General features: G+C 42.6%; 1 protein-coding gene across 4 annotated transcripts in view; it reads right to left on the bottom strand.

Moving 5' to 3' along the window:
* ZNF423 (zinc finger protein 423) overlaps positions 1–24632 on the bottom strand; it is a 306120-nt gene that overhangs the window by 224902 nt on the left and 56586 nt on the right. For 3 of the 4 annotated variants that reach the window (XM_053400192.1, XM_053400189.1, XM_053400191.1), the window contains exon 2: positions 24537–24596. The exons of the other annotated variant lie outside the window; for it this stretch is intronic. In XM_053400192.1, coding sequence (XP_053256167.1) covers positions 24537–24596 — 60 coding nt within the window. The remainder of the gene's footprint in view (positions 1–24536; positions 24597–24632) is intronic. 4 annotated transcript variants of the gene reach the window in all.

Genomic DNA, 24632 nt, shown 5'->3' with positions numbered 1-24632 from the left:
AATTTGGCATCTAAAGAATCACCCGTGAGTACTTAAATCTTGAACAACTGGACTTTAAATAAGGACTGGCCAGAAGAGAGGAATTGGACTCAAAATTTATTTCAATTTGGTACTGAAACGGGAAGGTCTAAACAGGAAGTCAGCCTTCCGTTTCCCTGTGGTCAGAATAAAGCAAAGACAATGTAAACTAGAGCTTAGAAAATTACTTTCAAAGGATTGGTTTTCATCATTTAAAATCGTGGAACCCCCCTTCGGTAGCAGGAGAAGAAGGGGGATTTCTTTTTGGACTGTTTAAACCTGCAGAAGTGAGTTTAAAGTAAACTAACTTTCCACCGTCCTGATCCTGGGGCGGAGTGTCAGGACTGACGTTTGAAGCTCATTGACCAGAGACAAATGTTTTTGACAGACAGCTAAAAGAAAAGTAACATAGTGATTCCATTGTTTCCTCTCGCATTTTAAAGGAACAAATATTGACAGAATATCTTTAAAAAGAAACTTTGTTGTTATTGTTCTTAAAAGAAAGAATAAACAGAAGTTTTCCCCCTAGAGGGGGACTGTGAAATTGTAACCAATTTAAGGAGCTTGCAGCTGCTACAGATTACAATCGTGGGAAAGGACTTGTGACCTTGTAGGACAATGTTTTCAGAAGCTCTGTTGGGTGCTTTCTGTAAAATAAATGCCCTATTGGATCAATTAAGTCAGAAGACGGATTTGATGACTAATGCGGCCAGAATTTTTGAACAGGCAGTAGGAAACTACATGGAGCCTACCCAGGAACTAAAACAGGAGTGTGCTATGACAGCACAGATGAGAGAAGAGGATGCTGCTGAATCCTGGGTGCCAGAAATGGAGGGAGTTGCGGCCCTGCAGGAATATGAGCCTTTGGATTTGATAAATGAATTTGGAAAAAACCAGATTTGGAAAGATAAAGTTTGGTTTGGTTTGGAAATGGGGGGTTGGATTGACCCTCCCATGCAGGGATGTTTGGACTTTCTGAGTCTGGTAATGGGCCATCAGATGTTTGGAGTTGTGGGGGCTCTTAATTTTGGAGGGAATCTGAAACAGGTGTTTAAATATTACATGGAGTTTAGTCTGGACTATGGAAATGGGGCTGATCTGCCGAAAAGGGTCAAAAACATTACTAAGATGGAGTTCCCACGAGTGAAAGGAAAATACGAAGAAGAGTCGCGGAAGGGACATGGAAGAGACTTGAGGGCCTTGGATATAAGGATACCAGGTTAATGCGCTAGATTAATGGGACAAAAAGGACTGACAAAATCCGGGACCAGGAGGAAGGGACGCTGGATGAAGATTGGATTGTTTTATCTTTTTTTTCTTTTATCATTAGGACTGTTTTAAAATAATTGATGAATGTTAGAAAAATGTTGAAATGGAACTACTTGGTTCTAGTAAAAATGTTTAAAGAATTAGGTTAATGATATGGTTATGAGAAGTTGGTAAAAATAAGATTTAAGTTTTAAGTTTTAAGGTTTGCTATAAGACAAGATGAAAATAGATTAAGGTAATGTAAGGACAAAATATTATGAACTATGGAAAGGATTTGCTGTGATAATTATTAACCAGGATACAAGAAAGGGGAGGAGGAGGAGGTCAAAGAAAGAAGGAAATGAAAGTTGAGAATTTGAGAATGATGGATGTATTTTTTCTTTCTATTTTTCTGTTTTGTCTTTTTTTGTTTTTTGTTTTTTTATAATTTTAAAAAATCTTTAATAAATATTATTTTTATACACTGATATTAGTTCACCTGTCTTCCCAAGTGATGTGTAAAAATTTTTGGAGACACCGTTGATGGAATCTTTCAAGGAGTTGGAGATGGAGTTTATAAGTAGTCCATGTTTCACAAGCATACAGTAAGGTTGGTAGTACAATAGCTTTGAAAACAAGCATTTTGGTTTCCCTGCGAATGTGCCGGTCCTCAAACACTCTGTACTTCAATCGGGAGAAAGCCGCACTCGCAGAGCTCAGGCGATGCTGGATTTCGGCATCAATGTTGGCCCTTGTGGAAAGATAACTGCCTAGGTAGGAGAAGTGATCGACATTTTCCAATGTTACACCATTGAGTTGGATTTGTGGCACTGCAGAGGGGTTATTTTGTACTTGTTTGGATGTTGGTGTCTCCCTTTCATACTAGCCCCGGAATCCTTAGCAATTCGACTCCAGGCAGCCCCTAATATCAAGGGTGTGGAATTAAAAGGCAAAAGATATAAACTAGGACTCTTTGCAGATGACCTGATGATCATGGCACCAGACTCCATTAAAACAACAACCACTCTGACTGAAGAACTCAACACTTTTTGTAATGGTGTCAGGCTTTGAGGTGAACTTTGCTAAATCTGAGGCAATGTGCTTCAACACTCCCTCTCATATCCAAAAAGTATTCACCAACATCACAAAGATAAAGCTCTGCCATATCAGGTTTACAGACATAGGGATACAAATAACCAGAAACCTTAACAAATTATACCTCCAAAATTACAAGCCTCTCTGGTGACAAATCAACAAAGACCCAAGAAGATGGAATAAATCTAGCTTTACTCTCTCAGATAGATTAGCCATGATCAAAATGATCGTTCTCCCAAAATTAACCTACTTATTCCAAACCCTTCCAATCTGGATTCTGCCAATCCAACTCCATAAATGGCAGAAAAAATTACAGTCATTCATTTTCTCATACAAAAAGTCAAGAATAAGCCCCAAATATTTGCACCTCCCCCACTCTGAAGGGGGTTGGGGAATTCCCACGCTGATAAAACTCCCCTCAACACTGAATAGATTCACACTACCCATGCCTGGAAACGAAAAGTAGGTATAGAAGTACCTCGGGTTACATATGCTTCAGGTTACAGACGCTTCAGGTTACAGACTCCGCTAACCCAGAAATAGTACCTCGGGTTAAGAACTTTGCTTCAGGATGAGAACAGAAATCGTGCTCCGGCGGTGCGGCAGCAGTGGGAGGCCCCATTAGCTAAAGTGGTGCTTCAGGTTATGAACAGTTTCAGGTTAAGAATGGACCTCCGGAACGAATTAAGTACTTAACCCGAGGTACCACTGTAAAGTGAATTTGTGATCCCTGGAGAGCATATAGAACCTGTAGATCTCAGCATTGGAGTAGATTGGTGAATCTCCAACATGGATGTCATGTCAGAGTGAGTCTTTTTGATCACTAAAACTATTTGTATTAAATGTCCAACCTTAACCTTGGCGGCTGCTGGCTTTCTGCAATGGTTACTGCAAAAGTCATTTGGTGAGATATAAAAATAGGGGGGAAAGAGATTAAGATGTACAGTAGTAGATAATTTAGTCAAAAGGAATGTTAGGGAAACCTATGAAAAGAGGTTTTATTTTTTTAAGAAAACAAAGTTTGTAAAAGAAAACCAAGCCCAGCATGCACAGTTTTGTATTCTGCATTCACAGATTAATAAACTATATTAACAAGTGGGATCAGCAACAAAATTTTGCAGTGTAGAATGCTCCTGTTCACTGTTCCAACTAGCCAGCGAGCCAGCAATACATGCTTCCAGTACGCTTCATGCCATTCCATCTAGTTTTCTTTTTCACCTGAATCTTCATTTTGGGGCCATATGCATTGAGGTCTTCTGGGTCCCCCCTGTTTCCTTGAGCCTGATGCATGCAGGTTACCATGTTTGCTCCATGAGCAATGGCATTCAGCCACTCTTGAACCACTGGTAATAGAAGGAATTGCTAATTGTCAGCCCTAATGACGTTGTGAGGTTTTCTTAGTTGATTGATCTTTTGCCTTCATTCTAACAGATTAGTCAATCAAGCGTAAACAAATTTCCATGTCACAATCTCCTTAAGAGAGTGGGGGCAGGGATAGCAGGACAATGTTCAATGTTTGGTAGAAGGAAAGTCAACATTTCCTGTTCCAATATGGTTAAATGCCAAAATCAAAATGCCCTTAGGAATTGAACATAAGTAGTTTACTGATTTAAAATTGTCCTCCATCAATTAAAGAACCAAAGCTTTAGTTGATTAATGTGATGGCAAAACTGATTTTTAGCCTTATGATACAGTGAAAATGCATGTCATCTGACAATACTGTATTATAACCATCATTTTTACTTTTGGGTGTATTATTATAAATTTCATACGGTTTTACATTAGCCTATAGTTTATTATTCTGATACATGATAAAAATGCTTCACTTTTCAACAAACTATACATCTGTCAGTTTTTTTTAATTATAAAAAATAAAATCTAGCTGTGTTTGGGCCCTTAGTCCAAATTGTTAACCTTAGTGGGTCTTACCATTACGTGACAGAACTGAACTAGAAAATTCCTCTGCTTGGGATTAAAAGGGATGTGTACTGGACTAAAGTTCAAAAATGTTAATTAAAAGCTGATCTTTCCTAAGATGCCTCCAAGGGCACGTGAGCCAAATAAAAGCGAAGGTTTTGGAGGGGGAGGGAAATCCCTTTGTTTTGGCGATATGTCTGTTGTGATGGAATTAGAACTTGTGGGTAGGGGAAGGTCTGCATAAATCTCTAGTTTTTAAGTGCAGTTCTTTCAGAAATAAGATGCATCAGCAATGCAACAAAACACTGAGTCAGAGTGGCATTAAATCTGAATGTTACTGAATGATGTGCTCTTAAAATGAATTGTTGCCTTCATTTGCTTAAGTATCGCCAGCAATTTATGACTGATGAGGGTGAGAGCCTTCAGTTTATTGATACTTATGCCTTGCTAATGTAATTTGGCTGTTAAGTGACAATTGGAAAGAACAAACACAAGGATTTTTTAAAAAAGGATCAAGAAGAGCAGTATTTTGTATATTGCAGATGTCATCCCCCTACCATGTCCATCTGCGGACAAAAGAAGGCTTTCAAAGGTGGTCAAGGGCCTAGTGGCCGCTCCTTTTACTGTTGGATTATTTAGGAAAGCATGTAGTTGATGGTGTGTTAGTACAGTGGTACCTCAGGTTAAGAACGAGGTACTACTTCCGGGTTAGCGGAGTCTGTAACCTGAAGTGTTTGTAACCCGAAGCGTTTGTAACCTGAGGTACCACTACTTACTTAAACTTTTCTATGCCATAAAGACCGCTTACCATTTCTACAGAGAAAAATTCTGTCAAAATGCCCAGACTATATAACTCCCCAACTGGCATCCTGGAGGTATCACCCACATGTGATGTGTGTCATATTGGAGATCTTTAACCCAGGACTGACCCTGATTAACTAAACTACCAACAATTGGGCTGGATGATTCAGGAAACATGCCCAGTGCCTATGCTGCCTACTGACAGCTGTAATCAATAAAGTTGTGGCCATTTCGATCCCAAGTCGTCGTCATGTTGTTGTTATTGCTTCCTATGCCCCTGCCCTGGGAACCTCAGGCTCACTGCACCTGGGCCCACAACAGAAATTTCTGAGGGTAATTTACAATATGTAATTGTTCCATGTAAAATCAATAAGGGTCTGTCTAGAAAACTACACTATGGCCTGGTTCAGATGTAATGAGCAACCATGGTTTCCCACAACATCAACAAGCATGAATGAACTTTGACCTTGCATACTTCCACCTCTCTTCTCTTCCTTCTCTTTCACATATGCAAGGAGTTAGGAAGCAAAATTTAAAACCAGTATTAAAACTGATGTTGGTTTGTTCCTATTGACTAGAGTTATATTGTCCAAAGCCATGTTGGCTGGAGCTGATGGGAGTTTTGAGCCGAACAACATCTGGAGGGCACCAGGATGTCCACTGCTCGTATAGACAGACTGGCAACTGCTTTGCAAGTACCCAGAGATACCAGGGATTCAACCTGGGGTCTTCTGCGTGAACAACATGTGCCCTATCTCTGAGATACATCCCATTCCCAAATCTGGCTCTTCTTGACCACCGAAAGACACCGCGTTATCTGGGTGCGCAGGGTCGGTGGGCAGCTCACTGTATTCAACCATCAAGAGATACACCAAGCTTCATTCATACACCCTGCCAGTTTAAATATATTTTCTGAAGCTCTGTTTTCAAATGTTTTGTTGCTGGTTTCTGCCTGGTCCTGCTGGAAAATGACCTCAGCAATGGGAGATTATCCCAGTCCATTCAATCTTACTACCGGGAATGATTTCCTAATACTCAGCCGAAGGTTTCTTGTGCTTCAAGTTCATCCCGTTATTGCTAGTTATGCTCCCTCGGGCCTTCCTAGAACAACAAATCTAATTTGTATCCAAAAAACACCTACGGTTTTCATCTGAACTCATCCCTTTTCTTGGCCACTGTACGGGGGGCGGGGGGGACAATAAAGAAGGAACCAAAACTTGCAGAAAAGCAGCTGCTGTCAGGAAAAGGAAACCGAGAAAGGGAGATGAGCCTTCCTCCTGTTACGCTCGCAAGCTGTGGCAATAACCAGCCTCACAGGGAGCAGCCATTCTGCAAGGAGAAGTGGGATGCAGGTTCTTTGAATGCAACCAGAATTAAAGAGGAAAATTTGTAGGACAAAAGACTCCCAAGATTTGAAAAGGCCTCTCGCTCCAAAAGAACAGGAAGAATGAGGATGGAATCATCAGTATATTTATTTATTTAGACCATGTGCACCCTGCTCTTCAGCCAAAAAGCCCCCCAGGGTGGCTTACATGCAATCCATTAAAACAAGACAGTCCCTGCCCGCAGGCTTACAATCTGAAAAGAAACACGACGCACAAGGAAAAAGGGAAAGGGAGGGAAGAGGAAAAAATCAAACTCAGGCATCAGTTCTTAAGCAGTTGTTCATATAAATGACCAGCTGGCACCATTCAGGGATAGGAGGTGCCTGATGGAGCTGGTCTTTTGGCAAAGCTGATAGAATGAGCCTTGTGTTTCCCATCTTCCCATATTAGAGCAGTGTGTTTCTTCTTCCTTTTGACTTCAAAGAAGCTCTTTCCATATCAACTTGCTTGCCGAAGAAAAAAAATGGGCAAGTGGTCTTTCAGAGGAGCTGACTTTCAGAGGAGTCTACTCGTAAAAGGACACCTCTAGCAGGACAGATCCCTAAAGCATCGTGTCAACCAGAAGCAAGCAGTGAGGTCAAACTATTTGTTTACTGGAGAGCACAGAGGGAATATACCATAAAGCACATAGACACAGGCTCTGGACATGTAGCAAATCTAGCCTCAAATGGTCAGTAGGAGTTTGGTCCTTACCAGCTTTGTCATGCTCCTTGCTAGGAGAGCACTAACCAGAAAAAAGACCTGGCACTCCTTGAAGGGAATCCTATATCCTGGACATAAAGAGGGCTTCCTGTCTGGACTTCCCTAAACAGGGAAGTCTTCCTGCTTTTCACCATCACCTTCAGCTCCATCTTCTGACTTGTTCCCTAGCTGCCACTCCTGCTTTTCCCTCTGCTCCAACATCCAGCGTGTCTTTTGTTCTGGTTTCTGCTGTTTATCTACTCTGATGCCTAGCTGGTTAATCAGCACTGATTTCTGGCCTGCAAAGTCACTTAAAGAACACAGATGGAGCCCAGAGAGAAAAGTTCTGATAACGCTTTACCAAGCAAAACTGAACAAAAACAGTATAATTGGAGGAGAAAGGAAGAGGCATGCTTTTGTCTTTCTTAGGTCAGGCCTTGTATGCAACAGGAAGTCAACCAACCAAATATATAGGCAATCAGAGCATGTGCCACCTCAGCAAAGATCATGCCCCTCTTGGATGGTTGCAAAGCAGCACCTCCTGCAGTCCCTGTGCTTGGCTAGCTGACCTTAGCATTAACAGAATTAACCCTTAAATTGCACACAGAATGATCTCTGCTGCTGCAATTCCAACAGTTCCTTGACCTCAGCTTCCCGGCTCGGGTGGGACAGAGCTCTAACGCGCGCCCTTGAGGCAGCTCACATTTTTATGCTAAATGAATCCTTGGCGTCTACAGGCAAATAGCAGGTCTCTGAACTACTGGCATCTTTGTCCAACTCTCCTGGCATTGTTCCTCCTGTTGCAGAAAATTGCCCAGTGATTGATTCTCCCAGCAAAAGGTCCATTTCCTACAGCCTCTTTCTAATCCAGGCCACAAATGCACTACTGCATCAACAGAACATGCCAGACGACTGTTCAAGGAAAAGTTTTGCTCCCTCAGCAAGCTGTGAACACCTCTAGAACCACACCACAAGGGACGTTAAGAATCGATTTATGGGACGTCTGTTTCCATGACAGATGGGAGCGTACTGAAGAACCTCGGCACAGCTGTGGGGTCTGAAAGAGCCACTTCAGAAAGAATTAAATTTTTCATAGTCCTCCATGTCCTTAAGGTGATGCGGCCACAGGATGTCAGTCTCTAACAGAACACGGAACCCAGGGGATCTTCTGTCACTCCAGCTAACAGCTTAGTTGTTCAAAGGAAAAACATTCCATTTTCTGCTGGGCTTGTCCAGATATGAACTAAAATTCAGTCACAGGAAGTAATCTTATCTTACAGGCAAAAAAGGCAAGCTCTCTCTCTCTCACTCACTCCCTTGAAGCATGTGATGAAAGCAGGGTTTAAATCTGTCTTTTAGCACGAAGATTTGCTTCCCCCACCCCCCCAAAAGTAAATAACTAAATGGATACCTCTTGCAGTATTATTTCACAATTGGCCTTGCTCCCTAAAATATAATTTTGGAATGTCAAACTTAAAGGCAGAAGCAAAGGAAAACTTTAATGCAGTCACTGCATTAAAAAGGCAAAACACAAAAACTATTTCCCCCCTGTACCTACAAAAAAAGAGAGATGGGTTGATTGAACTTATATCCCACTTTTTTCTCCAAGGAGCTCATAGCTTGCCACTAAACCAGTTTGGTTGTCTAGAGCAATGTTCTTCAACCATGAGTCGGTCCCCAGAAGTGGTTGGACTACAATTACCATAATCTCATCATCATCCCAACATACTGTGTGGTGTAATCTGAGACCTTTTTGTACCAGATATTAACCTAATTAGTTCCATCCAAAAATATGTGATGTTTGTTCTGCACTTGTGTAGAAATGATCTCTTAGTGTTGTAATATTTTCCACAAGTGCTAAAAATGTTTTTGTTAGCATATTTGTTTGGAAATGTTGTTGACTGATAATTTTACAATGTCTACTTGTTTTTTAAAGTCTGGTGGTCTTTTCTTATTACTATTTTACACTATATTGTATAGACCTCCTAGCGGTTCTCAACCTGTGGGCCCCAGATGTTGTTGGACTACAACTCCCATCATCCCTGAGCTCTGGCCTTGCTAGCTAGGGGTGATGGGAGTTGTAGTCCAACAACATCTGGGGACCCACAGATGAATCTTCTTAAATAAGCTAAGACTCTCAGAAACCGCATAACGGACATTTCCCATCCTCCCCACCTACATCCTCTTCCCAATCCCTTTCCCCCCCCCCAAAAAAATATAGTCTGGCCCTCCCCAAGGTCTGAGGGACTGCTGAAAATGTTTGCTGACCCCTGCAATAAATGTTGCATTGATCAGCAGCCCACTATGGTTAGCCACCCAACTCAAGCATCTCAGACACTCAACTGAGAATTATGAGCTCTGGGCAAGGACCTGTAACAACTGCCAATATATTCCTAGGAAAAAAGAAGTATTCATCAGACCCACTTTCAAGTACACAGCACTGAAATATCTCTCAATATGCAGATGCCCAGGTTACAGGGTGGGTTTAATATCATGAAATGCACCTGGGCTTCTTGGCAGAAACTCAACAGAAACGTCAGTTGAGGTCTTGTACAGATATTTGGAAAATCTTAGATCCATTCAGACAGTTAATATCTTCCTACATGGCATCCAGCCCTAAACACTCTTTAGAGGGAGTAGCCATCAAGTGGACTTCCATAAATAAGAACTTTATTTGTTACAATTGGTGCTTGCTGGCACGGAAATCAGCTTGATCCGCAAAACTACTGCAAGCCTCCTGAGCTACTTTTAATACACCAGGTTGAAGTCTTCATCTTACAGTCCATTCTTTATATCTTGTGGAAAGTATATACTAACAGCTTAAGAGCTTATTTTTACTCTAGCTGAAACAGTATGCTTGGAAATAGTAGCAAGTTCTGAAGAAGCCAGCTAGACTTCCATTTTTCCATACAAAGTTCAACCTATCCCACATTGCATGGTGTGTCATTCTTAGAATCTCCGTTCTCTCTAACTTCCCACAGCATCTGTAGTGTGTTCCACATTTGAAAGAAAAACAGGGCAGCTTGCACACATAGAGCGTCAGATACATGTTGGAGCACCAAAGTGTGGAATCTCTACACTGCTTCAATTCAGTTACTATCAGAATGGGTTGGCAGGTTTTGTTTTTTAAAAAGCTATGATTAAACTTTCATTTAACCACAGATGCACATTTTCTCTATTCATGGTTTGCAGGTCATGCTAAACCAGGGGTCAGCAAACTTTTTCAGCAGGGGGACGGTCGATTGTCCCTCAGACCTTGTGGGGGGCCAGACTATATGTTGCCATGATTATGACCCACATTTTTGGCAAAAATCCTTATTGGGACCAACCCCAACGTTGCCCAAATGTGATTTGGGGGGGGGTGTTCCCTCATACACCCACGCTGCTTCCTTTGAGTTTTATGCATTGACAGTTATTATTTCTCTCGTAAGGGGGGTGGGGGGCTGAGGTACACCATTCCTGCCAGCCCTGGAGTGTGTGTGCGCATGTGTGGGTGAAGGGAAAAGCCATTGGCCACACTAAGTCAGGCCGGCGCCGCTCAAGCAAAAATGTTCTTTTCCCTGCATGAGGGAAGACGAGGCGGTGGCAGCTATTTACCTTTCCATGGCTCGCACCATGTAGATAATGAGCAGCCTCCCCAGCAGAGCGCAGAACTGTTTCAGAGGGCAGCTGCCCAGGCACTCCCCGCTTTCTCTGGTGGGGAGCACCGCCGCCACAGACACTGTCGGGCATTGCTCCCGAGGCACCTCCACACCCCTGCCGCTGCAACTGCCCTTCCTGCGGTCAGTGGCCGGCAGCTCCGTGGTGGAAATCCAAACTGTGGCTCCTTTTCCCTCTTTCCCACCCCCCACCTGGAAGAAAAGATAGATGCGCACGCAATGGATGGAGAAGGGGCTTGTCTTGAGCAGCCACCCACCTCACTTTTGACCCCCAAGCCTGGCTGAGTCGCAAAAACCATCACACACTATGCCAGCTGCCTGAATTCCCGGACCATCCACGGGCCGGATCTAGAAGGCAATTGGGCCTGATCCGGCCCACGGGCCTTATTTTGCCGACCCATGTGTTAAACTATGGTTTAGCTAAACATGGTCAAGCAGAAAAGTGCCACTGCAAGGGTTGGGCTTGTGTGCTTCCCACACCTGCACAGCTGAAATAATGCCTTCTGCTGTGTTTACTTTCACCTTCCCTCTTTGTCTCACCACAATAGCACAAAATCTGGTCCCCTTCTGAAGAAGCCATAATTAGGAATAAACCACAATCCCGGCTGTGGCTCACAGTAGCTCCTTTCTGCCCAAGTGCATCTTGCTACACCAAGCGTCCCCAACCTAGTGCTCAGAAGATGTTCAACTACAACTCCCATCATCCCTAATAAAAAAGTGGCCACGCTGACCAGGACCGATGGGGATGTGGTGAGCACAAGGTTGAGGAAAGCTGCAGTAAATAATACTTCAGCATGACATGCTAATGCAACCATTGTGTAATACAGCAGCATTAAAGTTGATTGAACAGTTCGTCCATTCTCCCAGTATAAATCTGGCTGCATCTTTGACAGAGGGACGCTGCAACTAGATCCTGCATGTTTATTGGTGACCAAGAGATTGACCTTACAACACTGGAACGATTGAATGGCTCCCCGAATTGTTCATCAGCCAGAGAACCTTCTTTCCTTTGCAGTGTATGAAAGGGGAGATGCCACAATCACGAAAGCGCTACCTTTGTTTGGTAGCATAAAGATACTACATACTCTGATACCTGGGGTTCCTGCATAGAGCTGTTTGCATGATCTGTACACATTGTGGGCTCTCAGGGGCATATCCCCCCCTTCACTTTCCTTTATGGTCCCTTCTCTCCCCACCCCTCCATCCTTATTTGCTTATTTATTTTTGGCTTTGATTTTCTTAATGGCATTATGAATTGACATGCTTTGCCCCAGTGTTTGCCATTTTCTTTACTGTTCACGTTTGCTCTTTGCAATTTTACGGAAATCTTTTTTTTAATGTAATAAACTATGCATACATTTGTTGTTGTTGCTTAAATGGTGCGTTCCAAACCTTAAAAACTCACTGGCTGGCTAAGACCCCAAGAAGGTACAATCACAAAGGCTGCTTGAAGGATACAAGTGTCTAATACTGGCTTGGACGATCACCTACATTTTGTAACAGGGAAGGAAAACTGTCACCTGCTGAATATAAAAGTATCATATTTTCTGGATTTGTTAACAAGCCAATCAAGGAAATGGGAATTAAATAAGAATTAGTGATGTGCAAAATGAAGATGAAAGAAAAGAGGATTTTTAAAAGGGTTTTTTTTTTTAAAAAGGAATAAATACAGAAGTGCTATTTCTCAGTCAGGTTCCAACGCCTTAACAAACAAAAATGGAAATTGTGCCATGTAAATCACAGTGAAATGAATATTCCTTTGCTGCAGCCAACAGAGATGGAGATATACAAGGTGGGAAGAAGAGCAGAAAACACAAACTAACCACAGTTTGTTGTTCTGTAGTTGGTCTTTGAAAATGAAAGCTGCTAATTTTACCTTTAAAAAAAGAGCACAGGCAATTAAAAAGTTGCCTGGTGTTTAACACTAACAAGTGCTGGCAAAACACCAAATGACATTTTTGAGTAACAGCCAGGATGCATCACATGATCCACAGAAGTTGAGGCGGAAAAAGATGCAAATAAAGGTGATATTATCCGGGCTTGTTAATAAACCATAGTTTCAGCTAATGACAGCTGACTACACCTGCTTCACCTTTGTGTCAAAAATAGGCTTGCTCCAACATCATGCCTGTAATTAAAATAGTGTATATACTCTTGCTATTGCCGTAGAATACTTTGTGATGTGGTCATGATTTTTTCCTACATGACTTTAGGGATGGATGCTTATTAGCTATAACTGCAATTATCCCATCTTATCCTTGCAAAAAGCCCCACGGGAGATAATTCAGACTAAGTGTAAGGGGCTTGCTCAAGTCTACCTACCAAAATTCATGTCTGTCTGAGCTCATGCCTTCCTGGTCCAAAACTTTCCTCACTAACTATACTAACTTTATAAACACACGCACAGGTCAAAACAATTTGCCCTTGCCCAGCAGTGAAATCCAACAAGAGAAATATGTGGCTGTAACTAGCAATCTCAGCTGTATTGAGTTGCATGAAGCAATTAAACTATACCTCGTGGGCAGGATTTTCTGTTCCTCCTGATTAAAAGACCGGCTCACAGACAAAAGCAGTGTTTGAACTCAGGTAAACCACCTTACTGGCAGGACCACAGCAGGAAGGCGGCAGATTACTTGGGCGTATGGAATCAACGGCAGCAAGGCGGTAGCTTGTTTACACGACCGGTTATCCAGAAACAGAAAGCCACATTTGTTTCTTTCAGCCTCAGATTTGTTTACACAACCAAATGGACCTTCTGAACAAGCAGAGGCACCCCATATATCCCCACTTCCTTCAGATTTGAGGTGATGATCAATTTCATTTCTATAGGCATGCAACTAAGGGAAACCACTCACCTATCTGCATGCTGGGTGGGTGGGTTGGAGAACATGGGTCCTGCTTGGGGACTGAGAAATCATTTTCATAAGAACACACTGAAAGTAAGACAGTTCCTTATTGTGAAGTAGCACAGTGGACGCGAGGGTTGCTACAGAGCAAGGATGGAGACACCTGTAGCCGTCCAGGTGTCTTTGGGCTGCAATTCCCATCAGCCCTGACCATTGATCATCCTGGCAAAGGCTAATGGGGCCTGGAATACAACAACATCTAGGGGGTCTCAAGTTTCCCACTCCTGCTGTAGTGGAAGGAAGATGTGGAAACAGCAGAGCCAAAAGTGGTAGGCCCAGTGTAAGGAGATAAAATGTTGTAGATGCTGACTCTCAGAGAAGATGATGCAGAATAGCCTGGTATGGTCTGAAGGCAAATGAAGCCACAGCCTTGTTGAAGCTAAGCAGGTTGGGGTCTGCCCAGCGCCTAGATGGGTGACATCTTTAGCAATGGCTGTTTTTATACTATGCCTTTTTTGTTGTAAGTCGCTTAGAGACTTTTAAATTTTCTATTACATGACTAAGAAGTCGAACAGAGAACAACAACAACTGGGTCCCATAACAGAAAAAGTTGGGATATAAATTTAAGGGGGGGGAGATAAAATAAATGCAGCAGGCCAGAATTGTGAGGTCCTGATGGTTCTGAAGCCCAAAGAAAGTTGTGGTCACTGGCTATCCATTGAAACTGCACCAAAAATGATTGTTTATTTACTTTTGGCATTTATATACCACTTAAATCATTAGCATTCCCAAGCAGAAATGCATACATAAAAACAAACTGTTTATCAGCCTGCATAACCATTTTCCATACAAACAGGCACATCAAAATTACAAAACACATATAAATGTCCCAGCTATAATGCTGCTTTGATCCAGCAGAAAATCACCTTCTTATTATTATTCGTATTATTGCAAAAAAGGTTAGAAAAAAGGACAAGGCGAAAGACCTTGCCAGTTTCTCCCTTTCCCCCAACAATATAATAATATGTGTTAACATAACGCCTACTCCATAGTGGGGAAGGAGGTGCAAACAACAACCACCACCTCTACATTTATGGCTTTGAGTCTGTGATATCATTCTTATGAATATGAACAAGAAAGGCACTCGAATGTTCATCAATATTAAAAGACTAAATAACTGTTTTGAACCTTTTCTCCCCCACCCCACTCTCCAAAGGCTGCCTACAAAGGCTAATGAGAAACTCCCCAGCAAGCTGTATATATCTTTAAACTTCCCGTAAGTCTTTAAAAATGCCTTAAATTCTCTATATATTTAGTAAGACTTCTTTGCTTCTTTAACATGTCCCTTGTTGCTCCTCAAGATAATGCACCCGTGATATATTACAACAACCATGTAGCAGTGCAATGCAATAAGCTGGCCAGACAACTATTAAATATTGGGGGGGGGAGGACTTTTAAAAACCTCTTTTTCTTTATTTTTTTTACAAACTCTGACCAGCAAATGCTTCCCTGGCCATAATCTTTTCAGGATTCTCCCCTGACACCTCCTTCCTTAGCCTACCCCTTTGTTGGTGACTCGCATCAAATGTGCACGCAAGCAGTACATTGTACAATTGTTGTGTCGTGAAAAGAGTAGGTGAACTCAAGCTCTATCGCACACACCCTCTGGGAAAACAACCTTCTGCCCGGGTAAGATGTTGGTGTATTTAAATAATAAAATGTTCCTGAACCACTATTTAATAGAAAGCCAGATTTCTTAAGTCACAGCAAGCACAAAGAGAATACCATTCTGTCCATTAAAACTAAAACCACAATGTGGTTATTAGAAAAACAACAACACACACATTCATAAGCCATCCAGACCCTGCGATCCTCATTAAGAGCCAGGCCATGGGTCCATCTAGTTCATTATTGTTTCAAACAAAGAGTCAGAAATCAGCAATCCCACATTGCCAAAGTTCAGATGGAAAACAAGGTTAAGAGAAAGCTCTGCTAGATCAAGCCTAACCCACATTTACTGCAGCATTCTGGTCTCACAGTAGCCAAGCAGATCCCCATGGCAAACTTGCAAGCAGGACTGCAGTGCAATAGTGCTCCTCCCACTTGCAATTGTTAAGAGGCATACTGCCTCCAACCATGGAGGTAGAACATCGCCATCAAGGCTAGTAGCCACTGATGGCTTTATCTTCCATGGATCTCCCCTGTTCTCTTTCAAAGCCATCCAAGTTGGTGGCCATTACGACATCTTCAACCATACAGTTAACTTTCTTAAACCTCCACTCACAGCAAGTTATCTGAGACTGCCTCTCTGGTCCTGCTGAGACTGTAAACTCCAGAAGGCCACATTTTATAAGCTCTGCATGTGAACTGAAAGACCACCATGGCTGCATTGCACTGCATAGTGCTGGAAAGAACAGGCTCCAAGGAAACATATAGAAAACATTGGCATGAGACATTTGCTCAGTCGAGGTTACATTCCTAACATTGGGGACTGCACAAATACAATGTCATCATACATGTACCCCACAGAAGCAGAGCCACAGCAAACGTGGGAGCCATTGCAATGCCAGGGTTTCCCCATGGTAAAAAGGGTGTCCGAGTCAATCTCATCCCAATTCAGATTTCCATGGATTGCAACCAAAACTGCTGCTGCTTCCAGATTGGATGCTTTCTGTATGCATCTGTTACAGATGCCAGCGCAATAAAATGGCACCATCACAACACAGGGAAGGCCTAAAGCTCAGCAGTGGGGCACAAGCTTTGTATGAGGGAAGCCCCACTAGAGATCTAGAATCTAGAGATCTAGAATCTCTAATGACAACAAATCTCAGGTAGCAGAGCCAGGAGACTATGAAGGTTGATCTGGAGAGAATCGGCCCTCAGAATTTTTAACACCTAGCAAGATGTATCAGAGGTCTGATTCAGCATAAAGCTGTTTCAACAATGTGTGTAGGATCTTGTGATCTGTAGCTATTTGGGGAATCTTCACTTGAAATCCCCACCCTGTTAAGCCTTCCCATGATTGGCCTGGTGAATACAAGTCTTGCATTGTCCCTCTTCCTAAATGTTGTCTCACCACTCCTTTCCCTAAATTACTGAAAGTTTTCCGTTTTGTTCAATGCCATCCACAGATGAAGCACCGACCAATTTTTAGTAGAGGAGGAAACATCTCCTGGTTGCTAGCATTTTTTAAAAGAAACCAGAGGGGCTGGACCTTGATCAGATCCAGAAAAGCACTTATTCATATTCCTTGTGCAGCGTTGGATTTAGGGCTTAGGATGCAAAGCCAAGGGGGTCCAAAATTGAGAAGATCTATTTGGTGGAGCCAAACTTTGGCCTTGCTCAAGGCGCTATATTACTGTCAGGGAACTGCCATCGGAAGAACAGGAGGTGAAAGGGCTCACAGAGGTTGAGAGAGACTTATCAGCTGAGGAGGGAACCAGCAGGGGGAGAGAAGGAGCTCCAAGGGAAAGTGAGTCGGAGGGATGGCTCAGAGACACTTCCAGCGAAAACAGTGGGGAGGTTTCAGGACCTCCTATAGGGACACCCACTCCTCACCGGAAACTGTCGCGCCGAGAGTCCAGAAGGCGCGTTTCCGTTAAGGAGTTGTTATGCTGGAAGAAATTCCGTAAACGCCCACTGTCGGATTCTACCAGCCACTGACGGAGCCATGCTTAAGGAGCTCCATTACAGACAGAGGTTTGTGGACTTAGCCAAACTCTGAGGGACTAGGAATTTCACGCACAAGCAGCTCATCATCCCATCACAATTACCAAAAATGACCTACGTCCACCCCTGCTCTGCATTAGGTTTACTGGATTTATGTATTGTTTCTCACAACAAGAAGTCCCTAAGCAATGCACAAAGTGAGTAAAATGCAATAATAAAAATACATAAACATATTAAAACATCCAATCATTGTAGCTGCCCAAATGCCCAGGGAAACAACAACACCTTTGCCTACGGGCAAAACAAGGACTAAGTTGGCTCCAGGCAGGCCTTCCTGGGGAGAGCATTCCATAGACAGGGAACTTCAATACAAACAGCAACGCATACTCACCACCTGTACACAGCTTAGACATAGCTAATTGTGTTAAGTGATCCTGAGTATACAATCCTGCCTGTAAATTTAGAACATGTTGCTTGATGTTCGCAATTCTATTTTCTTTTTAAGTCAACTGAGCAAGACTCAGGTCAACTCAGCCCTAGGCTAGGCAAGGCATCTGTGCACCCATTCCCTACATTTCTCAAGCATGGCTGTGTCATGATCTTGGAATTTGGCTCTTTTTAGAATTCCCTCTCCTCCACTGCAATGACTGGACAATGCATGGGAATATCTCTGGGTGCTGCAGCTGGCAAATTTATTTCTTGATCACGTGGCTGGAGGGAAAGTGGGGTTTCTGTCTGATGCTTTCAGAATTGGTCAATGATAAATTTTTGTGCTTATTGTCGTCCTTAAACCTTATTTTGTATTGCAATGCAATTTTTGTACTGCAAGTTGCATTGAAACATTTTTGTAGTAGGCATCTAACAAATAACATTATTAAAATACAGAAAGGTAGCCGTGTTGGTCTGCCATAGTCAAAACAAAAATTTTTTTTCCTTCCAGTAGCACCTTAAAGACCAACTAAGTTAGTTCTTGGTATGAGCTTTCGTGTGCATGCACACTTCTTCAGATACACTCTTTTCCTTCCAGTAGCACCTTAAAGACCAACTAAGTTAGTTCTTGGTATGAGCTTTCGTGTGCATGCACACGAAAGCTCATACCAAGAACTAACTTAGTTGGTCTTTAAGGTGCTACTAGAAGGAAAAAAAAAATTTGTTTTGATTATTAAAATAGTAATAATAAAAGTTTGCTAATTGATCATTGGTTAAACAAAATGTTAAGTATTCAACTAGATTTTACTCTTTGTAGACCCACTGAAATTAGCATGACTAAATTAGGTCCATTCCAATGGGTCTACTCTGAGCAAAACCTAGCTGAATACCACCTTGAGCCTATAATTCCAGTTGAAATACAGTCATACCTTGGATCTCAAACACCTTGGCTCTTGAACAAATCGGCTCTCAAACGATCAAAACCCAGAAGTGAATGTTCCAGTTTTTGAACAATTTTCGGAAGCTGAACATCCGATGGAGCTTCCACAGCTTCCGATTGACAGAAGGGGCTTCCTGCAGCCAATCAGAAGCCGTGCTTTGGTTTCCGAACGTTTTGAAAGTCTAAAGGACTTACAGAATGGATTCCGTTCAACTTCCAAGGTACGAGTGTAGATGGAAATGTACAGTAAGAAATAGCCAAGAGTAAAAAGTGATAATATAAGTGGTACTCCCCCCCCACGACACAGCTGACTCCCCACTGCTGGACCCCTGCATTTACCTAAAAGAAAAACACTATCCTCTCCCCCAATTAGTAATTATAACAGCATCATAAACAGGAAATAATGGCTTTTTTTCAGCCAGAACTCAGTTCTGGCACCTCTTAGGTGGTCGTCATTGCCATTACAAGAGAACAAGGTAGGTGCTCATGCTGAGTTCCAGCACCTCTTTTTCTAGAAAAATAGCACTGGAAAATAATGTTTGCAGTCCTGAACATGCTTACTTGAAAGTTACACCATTGAAATCTATGAGAGATACTCCAAAGGAAAATACGTTTAGCAAGGAAGTGTTAACATAAAATCTAATTTATTGCTCTTACAGCAATCTAACATGCAGGGCAAACCTCTACCCTACCCCACCAAAAACTTGCCCCTTCTGTGCCCCTCCCAATCTATTATTCTGGATGCTGTCACTTGGTTATAATGAGACATCAAAAAAATGATATGGACAGCCTTTAATTTTTTAATAAGATTTGAGTGATAGAATTGTACTTTTTTAAAAAAAAAAGTCAAGCAGAATTATATTGTTCAGTTGTACTGAGCAGCATATAAAAAAAAAGAAAAAGATTACATGAAGCTTCTGAGTGGAATAAGATGGAAAAGCTATACAAGAGTAGAGGTGGATGTGGAGAAACCATTAAAAAGCCATAATATATAGTGGAGTAATACTGTGGAGTTGCTTTCCATTGCATGGGGTGTCTCCAAAGCTATATTCAGTAACCGAAACCAGCCCCATGGTCCCAGTGTGCAAGACTTTCATTATGTTCCTTTATGATCTTCCTGTTTGCATTAGCACCAGCAAAGTGATGTAGAACTTCAATAACGGGGGAATAAACATGCCTCACTTTTCATTTTTGTGCCCCGGCCCAAATCAACAACATCTCCCCGCACCCTTTGCTCTCTCTCTCCTCTCCCCTGCCATTGCCTCTGCCACTTCAAAAAAAAGAAGAAAAAGTCCACGAAACCAAATCATTTTGCCAGATGTTTTAAATTAACAGGATCCCCCTTTCACTCCCTTTCTCTGTTTGCACATCAGAAAGCATGAAGACTGAACTGCACACACGTTTCAGAGATTCGGATGCATCGCTCCCTGAGTGTGGGGAGCTGGGCACCACACTATCCTCCTGCACAGACACAGACAAACTGGTATCATTGAGGTGACACCAAGAATTGCCACAGAGCCACGGGGACTCTGCAGTTCTGCAGCCACAGACAAAACTAACAATGCAGAATTTTGTTTTATTTTATTTTTTTTAATTGCAGTCCTTAAGCCTCTGCTTGGAAATGCAGGAGAAATGCCAAGCGTAACCACAGAAGCCAGGGTGGGTGAAGGGCAGGGGCTTGGTTTCTGCAGCCTGCACAGAACTTCGCCAATCACTGCTATGAATTGTGTAGCTAATGCAGGTCACAGAACGCAAGAGCAGCCTTGCTGGATCAGACAAAAGATCCCTCAAGTCCAGCATCCTGTTTTCCACAGTGGCCAATCAGATGCTTCCAAGAAGCGGATCAGCAGGGCGTGAAGGCAGATCACCCACCCCCACCCTCAAGAAACCAACAAACAGAGATAGTCTGCTCCTGAACCTGCAAGTTCCATAAAGCCACCTTTACTTGTTAAGTTTTATAAAGAACTTACAAAATGAATAAATACTAATAATAACAGCAGCAGTAGATAAGGACATAAGAAGAGGCTGCTGGATCAGGCCAATGGCCCATCTAATCCAGCATCCTGTTCTCACAGCAGCCAACCAGGTGCCTGTGGAACACCAGCAAGCAGAATTTGAGCACAAGAGTCCTCTTCCTTCCTGTGCTTTCCAGAAACTGATATGCCAAAGCATTACTGCCTCCAGCTGTGGAGGCGGAGCATAGCCAACATGGTTCATATCCATTGATAGCTTTCTCTTCCATGAATTTGTCTATTCCTCTTTTAAAGCCATCCAAGTCGGCAGCCATCACTGCCTCCTGTGTGAGCGACTTCCATAGTTTAATAACTATGTGCTCCAGGAAGAAGAACTTTCTTTCATCTGTTCTGAACAAAGAGGGCCAACAAATGAGGGTGAACCTCCTCCTCACATTCACCAGTTCTTCTGCATCACATCTCCTTTGCATGCCACATTGGGTGACGTAGTAAGTTCTCAGCCTCATGGGTGAACCCCAGGCCACAACATCACCCTGCACTGTCGGCCCCAGCTTCCAGCGGCCTGGTACTCTGGTGACGCGAGAAGAAGTCATGCCACAACAGTTCCCACACAATGAGAGAAATCTAAGGAAAGAACACTGGCAACTCTATTGCTCTCCTGGGATAACTCAGTTGGTAGAGCATAGGTTCGAGCCCCACTTTCAGCAAAAGATTCCTGCATTGCAGGGGGTTGGACTAGATGATCCTTGTGGTCCCTTATGATTCTATTATTCTAAAATTGGCCACACCCACACCATACATTTGAAGCACATGGCCTCCCCCAAAGAATCCAGGGAGCTGCAGTCTACACCCCCCCAACAGTGCTACAATTCCCAGCACACTTAGCAAACTACATTTCCCAATATTCTTTAAAATATGTGTTAAATATAAATGTATGGCATGGAAGTGAACAGAGTGGGCATTACATTTGGTACATCTTACAGTGCATGATTCTCTCCTCAGAACCAAGTCCCAGTGAGCTCAATGGAACTTACTCCCAAATTAGGTGTGCATGGTATTGCCACCGTGATCCAAAAAAAGGGGGGGAGCACAGATTTCAAGAACGTTCCCCAAAACCCAAATTAGAGTGTTCTGAATTGGGGTAAGGGGTTTTCCCATATCCTGTTGGTTTGCCTGCCCCTCAATATAATTCAAGGTAGCTGGAGAATCTGGTCTTTTACTGCTTGAAATTAAGATCCAGTAAGAGACCCAGAAGTTTTTTAAATTTTGTATTTTGTTTGTTAATTCACTGTTAGCTCCAGGCACAAAGGGGCCTTCTGTCTCACAGCCAGCAGTTGGTTTTCAGAGCAGAAATACTCGCCATCAAAAGAACGGTTAAAAAAAAGTTGTTCAAACACAGCCATACCGGGTGCAGGGAAGTTGTGGCCCAGGAAAATATATGCTGCAGCATATGCTTTGCATAAACTGAAAAATAAGATCCTTAGAGGAGAATGTGTACATAGGAAAATATTTTCTAGCAAACCAAAACTAATCTGTGCTCTTCACCATGACAATTCCAGAAAAGAAAAGAAAAATCACAAAGTAGGCATTCATTTGCATTCTTTCTTTCTGGAACCACCCAAGTTTTTTTTAAAAAAAAACAATTTTGCACTGATTCATGGCAAGTGCTCCTTTCAGAAAAAGAGAAAGAGCCGCTTTGCATGCTGGCAGGCAAACCTATCCACGCAAATAAAAAGGGGCTCGCTGGGTTGCACCTTAAAGGGGCAACCATATTCTGGGTTACAAGTCGTGCAACAATACTAAACAAGAATGTAAAGATGAAAGGGACTTTAAAAGAATGACTCCCTGGAAGGGCTTGCCCTCAAAGGTGGCATATGAGAGGTAGCTTGGAGTGCTGGTTTAATACAGTAGCTAAAAAACAGGGCTGTGAACCAGGAAGTCTCCAATTCGAATCTTGCCCCTGCCACCAACTCATTAGGTGGCCACAGGCAAGCTACTCTCTTTCAACCACACACCCCCATCTGCAGTATGGCGAACAATATCAACTTACCTTACAGAGTGCTGTGCATCAAATTCCAGGTGAAATGCTTCAAACACTTGAAAGCACTGTGCAAATTTTATTAGTAAATAAATATTGTGGATGAGACCTGAGTTTTCATATTGCCTGAGCAAATCCCCCTAGGAAGCCCCTAAAACTCTCCAGAGGATGCTCTCCAGCAACTGATATTCAGAGCCGTAACTACCCCTGAACATGGAGGTTCAATATATCCACCATCATGGCCAATGATTTCATTTTAATGGCCTTCCTCCCAAAACCACCCAGAGCAGCAAGCAAAAAAAGGTGCTAACAATTCAAATATAAAATACAATGAATTAGAATACTGAAAACATTTTTAAACAGTTTGCAATATCCTCACAGCTAATCATTTCAAGGTTGCCTTTAATCCTGTATATACATACAGGAATGTTTTTAGGTTCCGCCTAAGTGTTAATAATGACGGAGGTGGCCGTTTCCACTGCCTCCATTGCCACTTCTTGGTGCCATGAACAGCAGGAGCAGCTAACACGTGAGATAATTTTGGACCACAACTCCCATCAGCCCCAGCCAGCACGGCAAATGGGCAGGGATTATGGGTGTTGTAGTCATAAGAACATAATAAGAGCCCAATGTCCCCTCTAGTCCAGCATCCTGTTCTCACAGTGGCCACCCAGATGTCTGTGAGAAGCCTGCAAAGTCAAGTGCACTCTCCCTTCCTGTATGGTATCCAGAAACATGCTGCCTCTGACAGTGGAGGCAAAACATGGCCTTATCCTTCATGAATTTCTTCCATTCCTCTTTTAAAGTCATCCAAGCTGGTGGCCATCCCTGTCTCAGTTCCATAGTTAAACTATGCACTGCATGAAGAAGTACCTTTTTTTAATCTATCCCAAATCTTCCAACATTCACTTTCACCGGATGTCTGCAAGTTCTAGTGCTATTTGCAAGAGGGAGAAAATATTTTCTCCATCCACTTTCTCCATGCCATGCATAATTTTATAGACTTCTGTCATGTCCCTACTTGCTTTTTCTGTATAGGTAAAGAGTACCAAACACTGCAACCTTTCCTTGTAACAGAAGTCACTCCACAAAAATGTCCAACAACATCTGCAAGGCAACCATGTTACCTATTCCTGATCTAGAGCCATTCTGAGGTTGTGGGGGGTTGTTTTTGTTTTTTTAAAAAAGACAGCAAGTTTGGATTCTACTGCACATTCATATTCACCTTCCCTGCACCCGCAGAAAGATTTAATTACCATTAGAGCCAAACGATTTCCCTCAAAAGAACCCCGTTACATTACATTATTTACTGAAGGAGTCCTGGACCTTGCCAGCACACAGAACCTCGAATGTCGTTACACTTTATCTTCATTTCAAAGCCTTTGCACATCATCAGAAAAGCGAGCCCTGGCCCTTTACCAACGAACCAATCATCAATTCATCAACAGCGACACATTCCGCCGCTTTGCAATTTCTCCCAAAAAAACAGAAAGCACACAAACGTTACATCGCTGAGATTGAAAGGGGGGGGGGGAGAAATCCCATCAAAGGTCACTTTTTTATAATTATATTGGAATGAAGGTCCAACGGTGGCCATGGCAGGAGACTTCAAAGCAGCCATACCTGAGAAAGTCATAACCCGATTCAATGTGCCCACCAGAAGGAAGAATGGCTCCTGGGAGGATAAGAGTATATTAGTCTTTGTATGTAATGGGTTTTATTGGACATATGGAACCAATCTAAGAAGCTGAGTTGCAACCGATAGGTTTGGGAGTAAAGGCAGGAATGCAACACACACAAAAAGCAGTTTCCTGTACGAAACAACCACCACCTTTACCTGATTGGGTCACGGACGAGTCCCAGTTCAAAGTGAAATCCGATGACTCGCCTTCTTCAACTGAGAAGAGAAGAAGAAGAAAAGTACAGTAAGTTT

The sequence above is a fragment of the Podarcis raffonei genome, chromosome 8, assembly GCF_027172205.1.
Source record: "Podarcis raffonei isolate rPodRaf1 chromosome 8, rPodRaf1.pri, whole genome shotgun sequence".
Taxonomy (NCBI): Eukaryota; Metazoa; Chordata; class Lepidosauria; order Squamata; family Lacertidae; genus Podarcis; species Podarcis raffonei.
The sequence above is the reverse complement of the archived record's forward strand: the minus strand, read 5'-3'. Positions and strand labels throughout refer to the sequence as shown.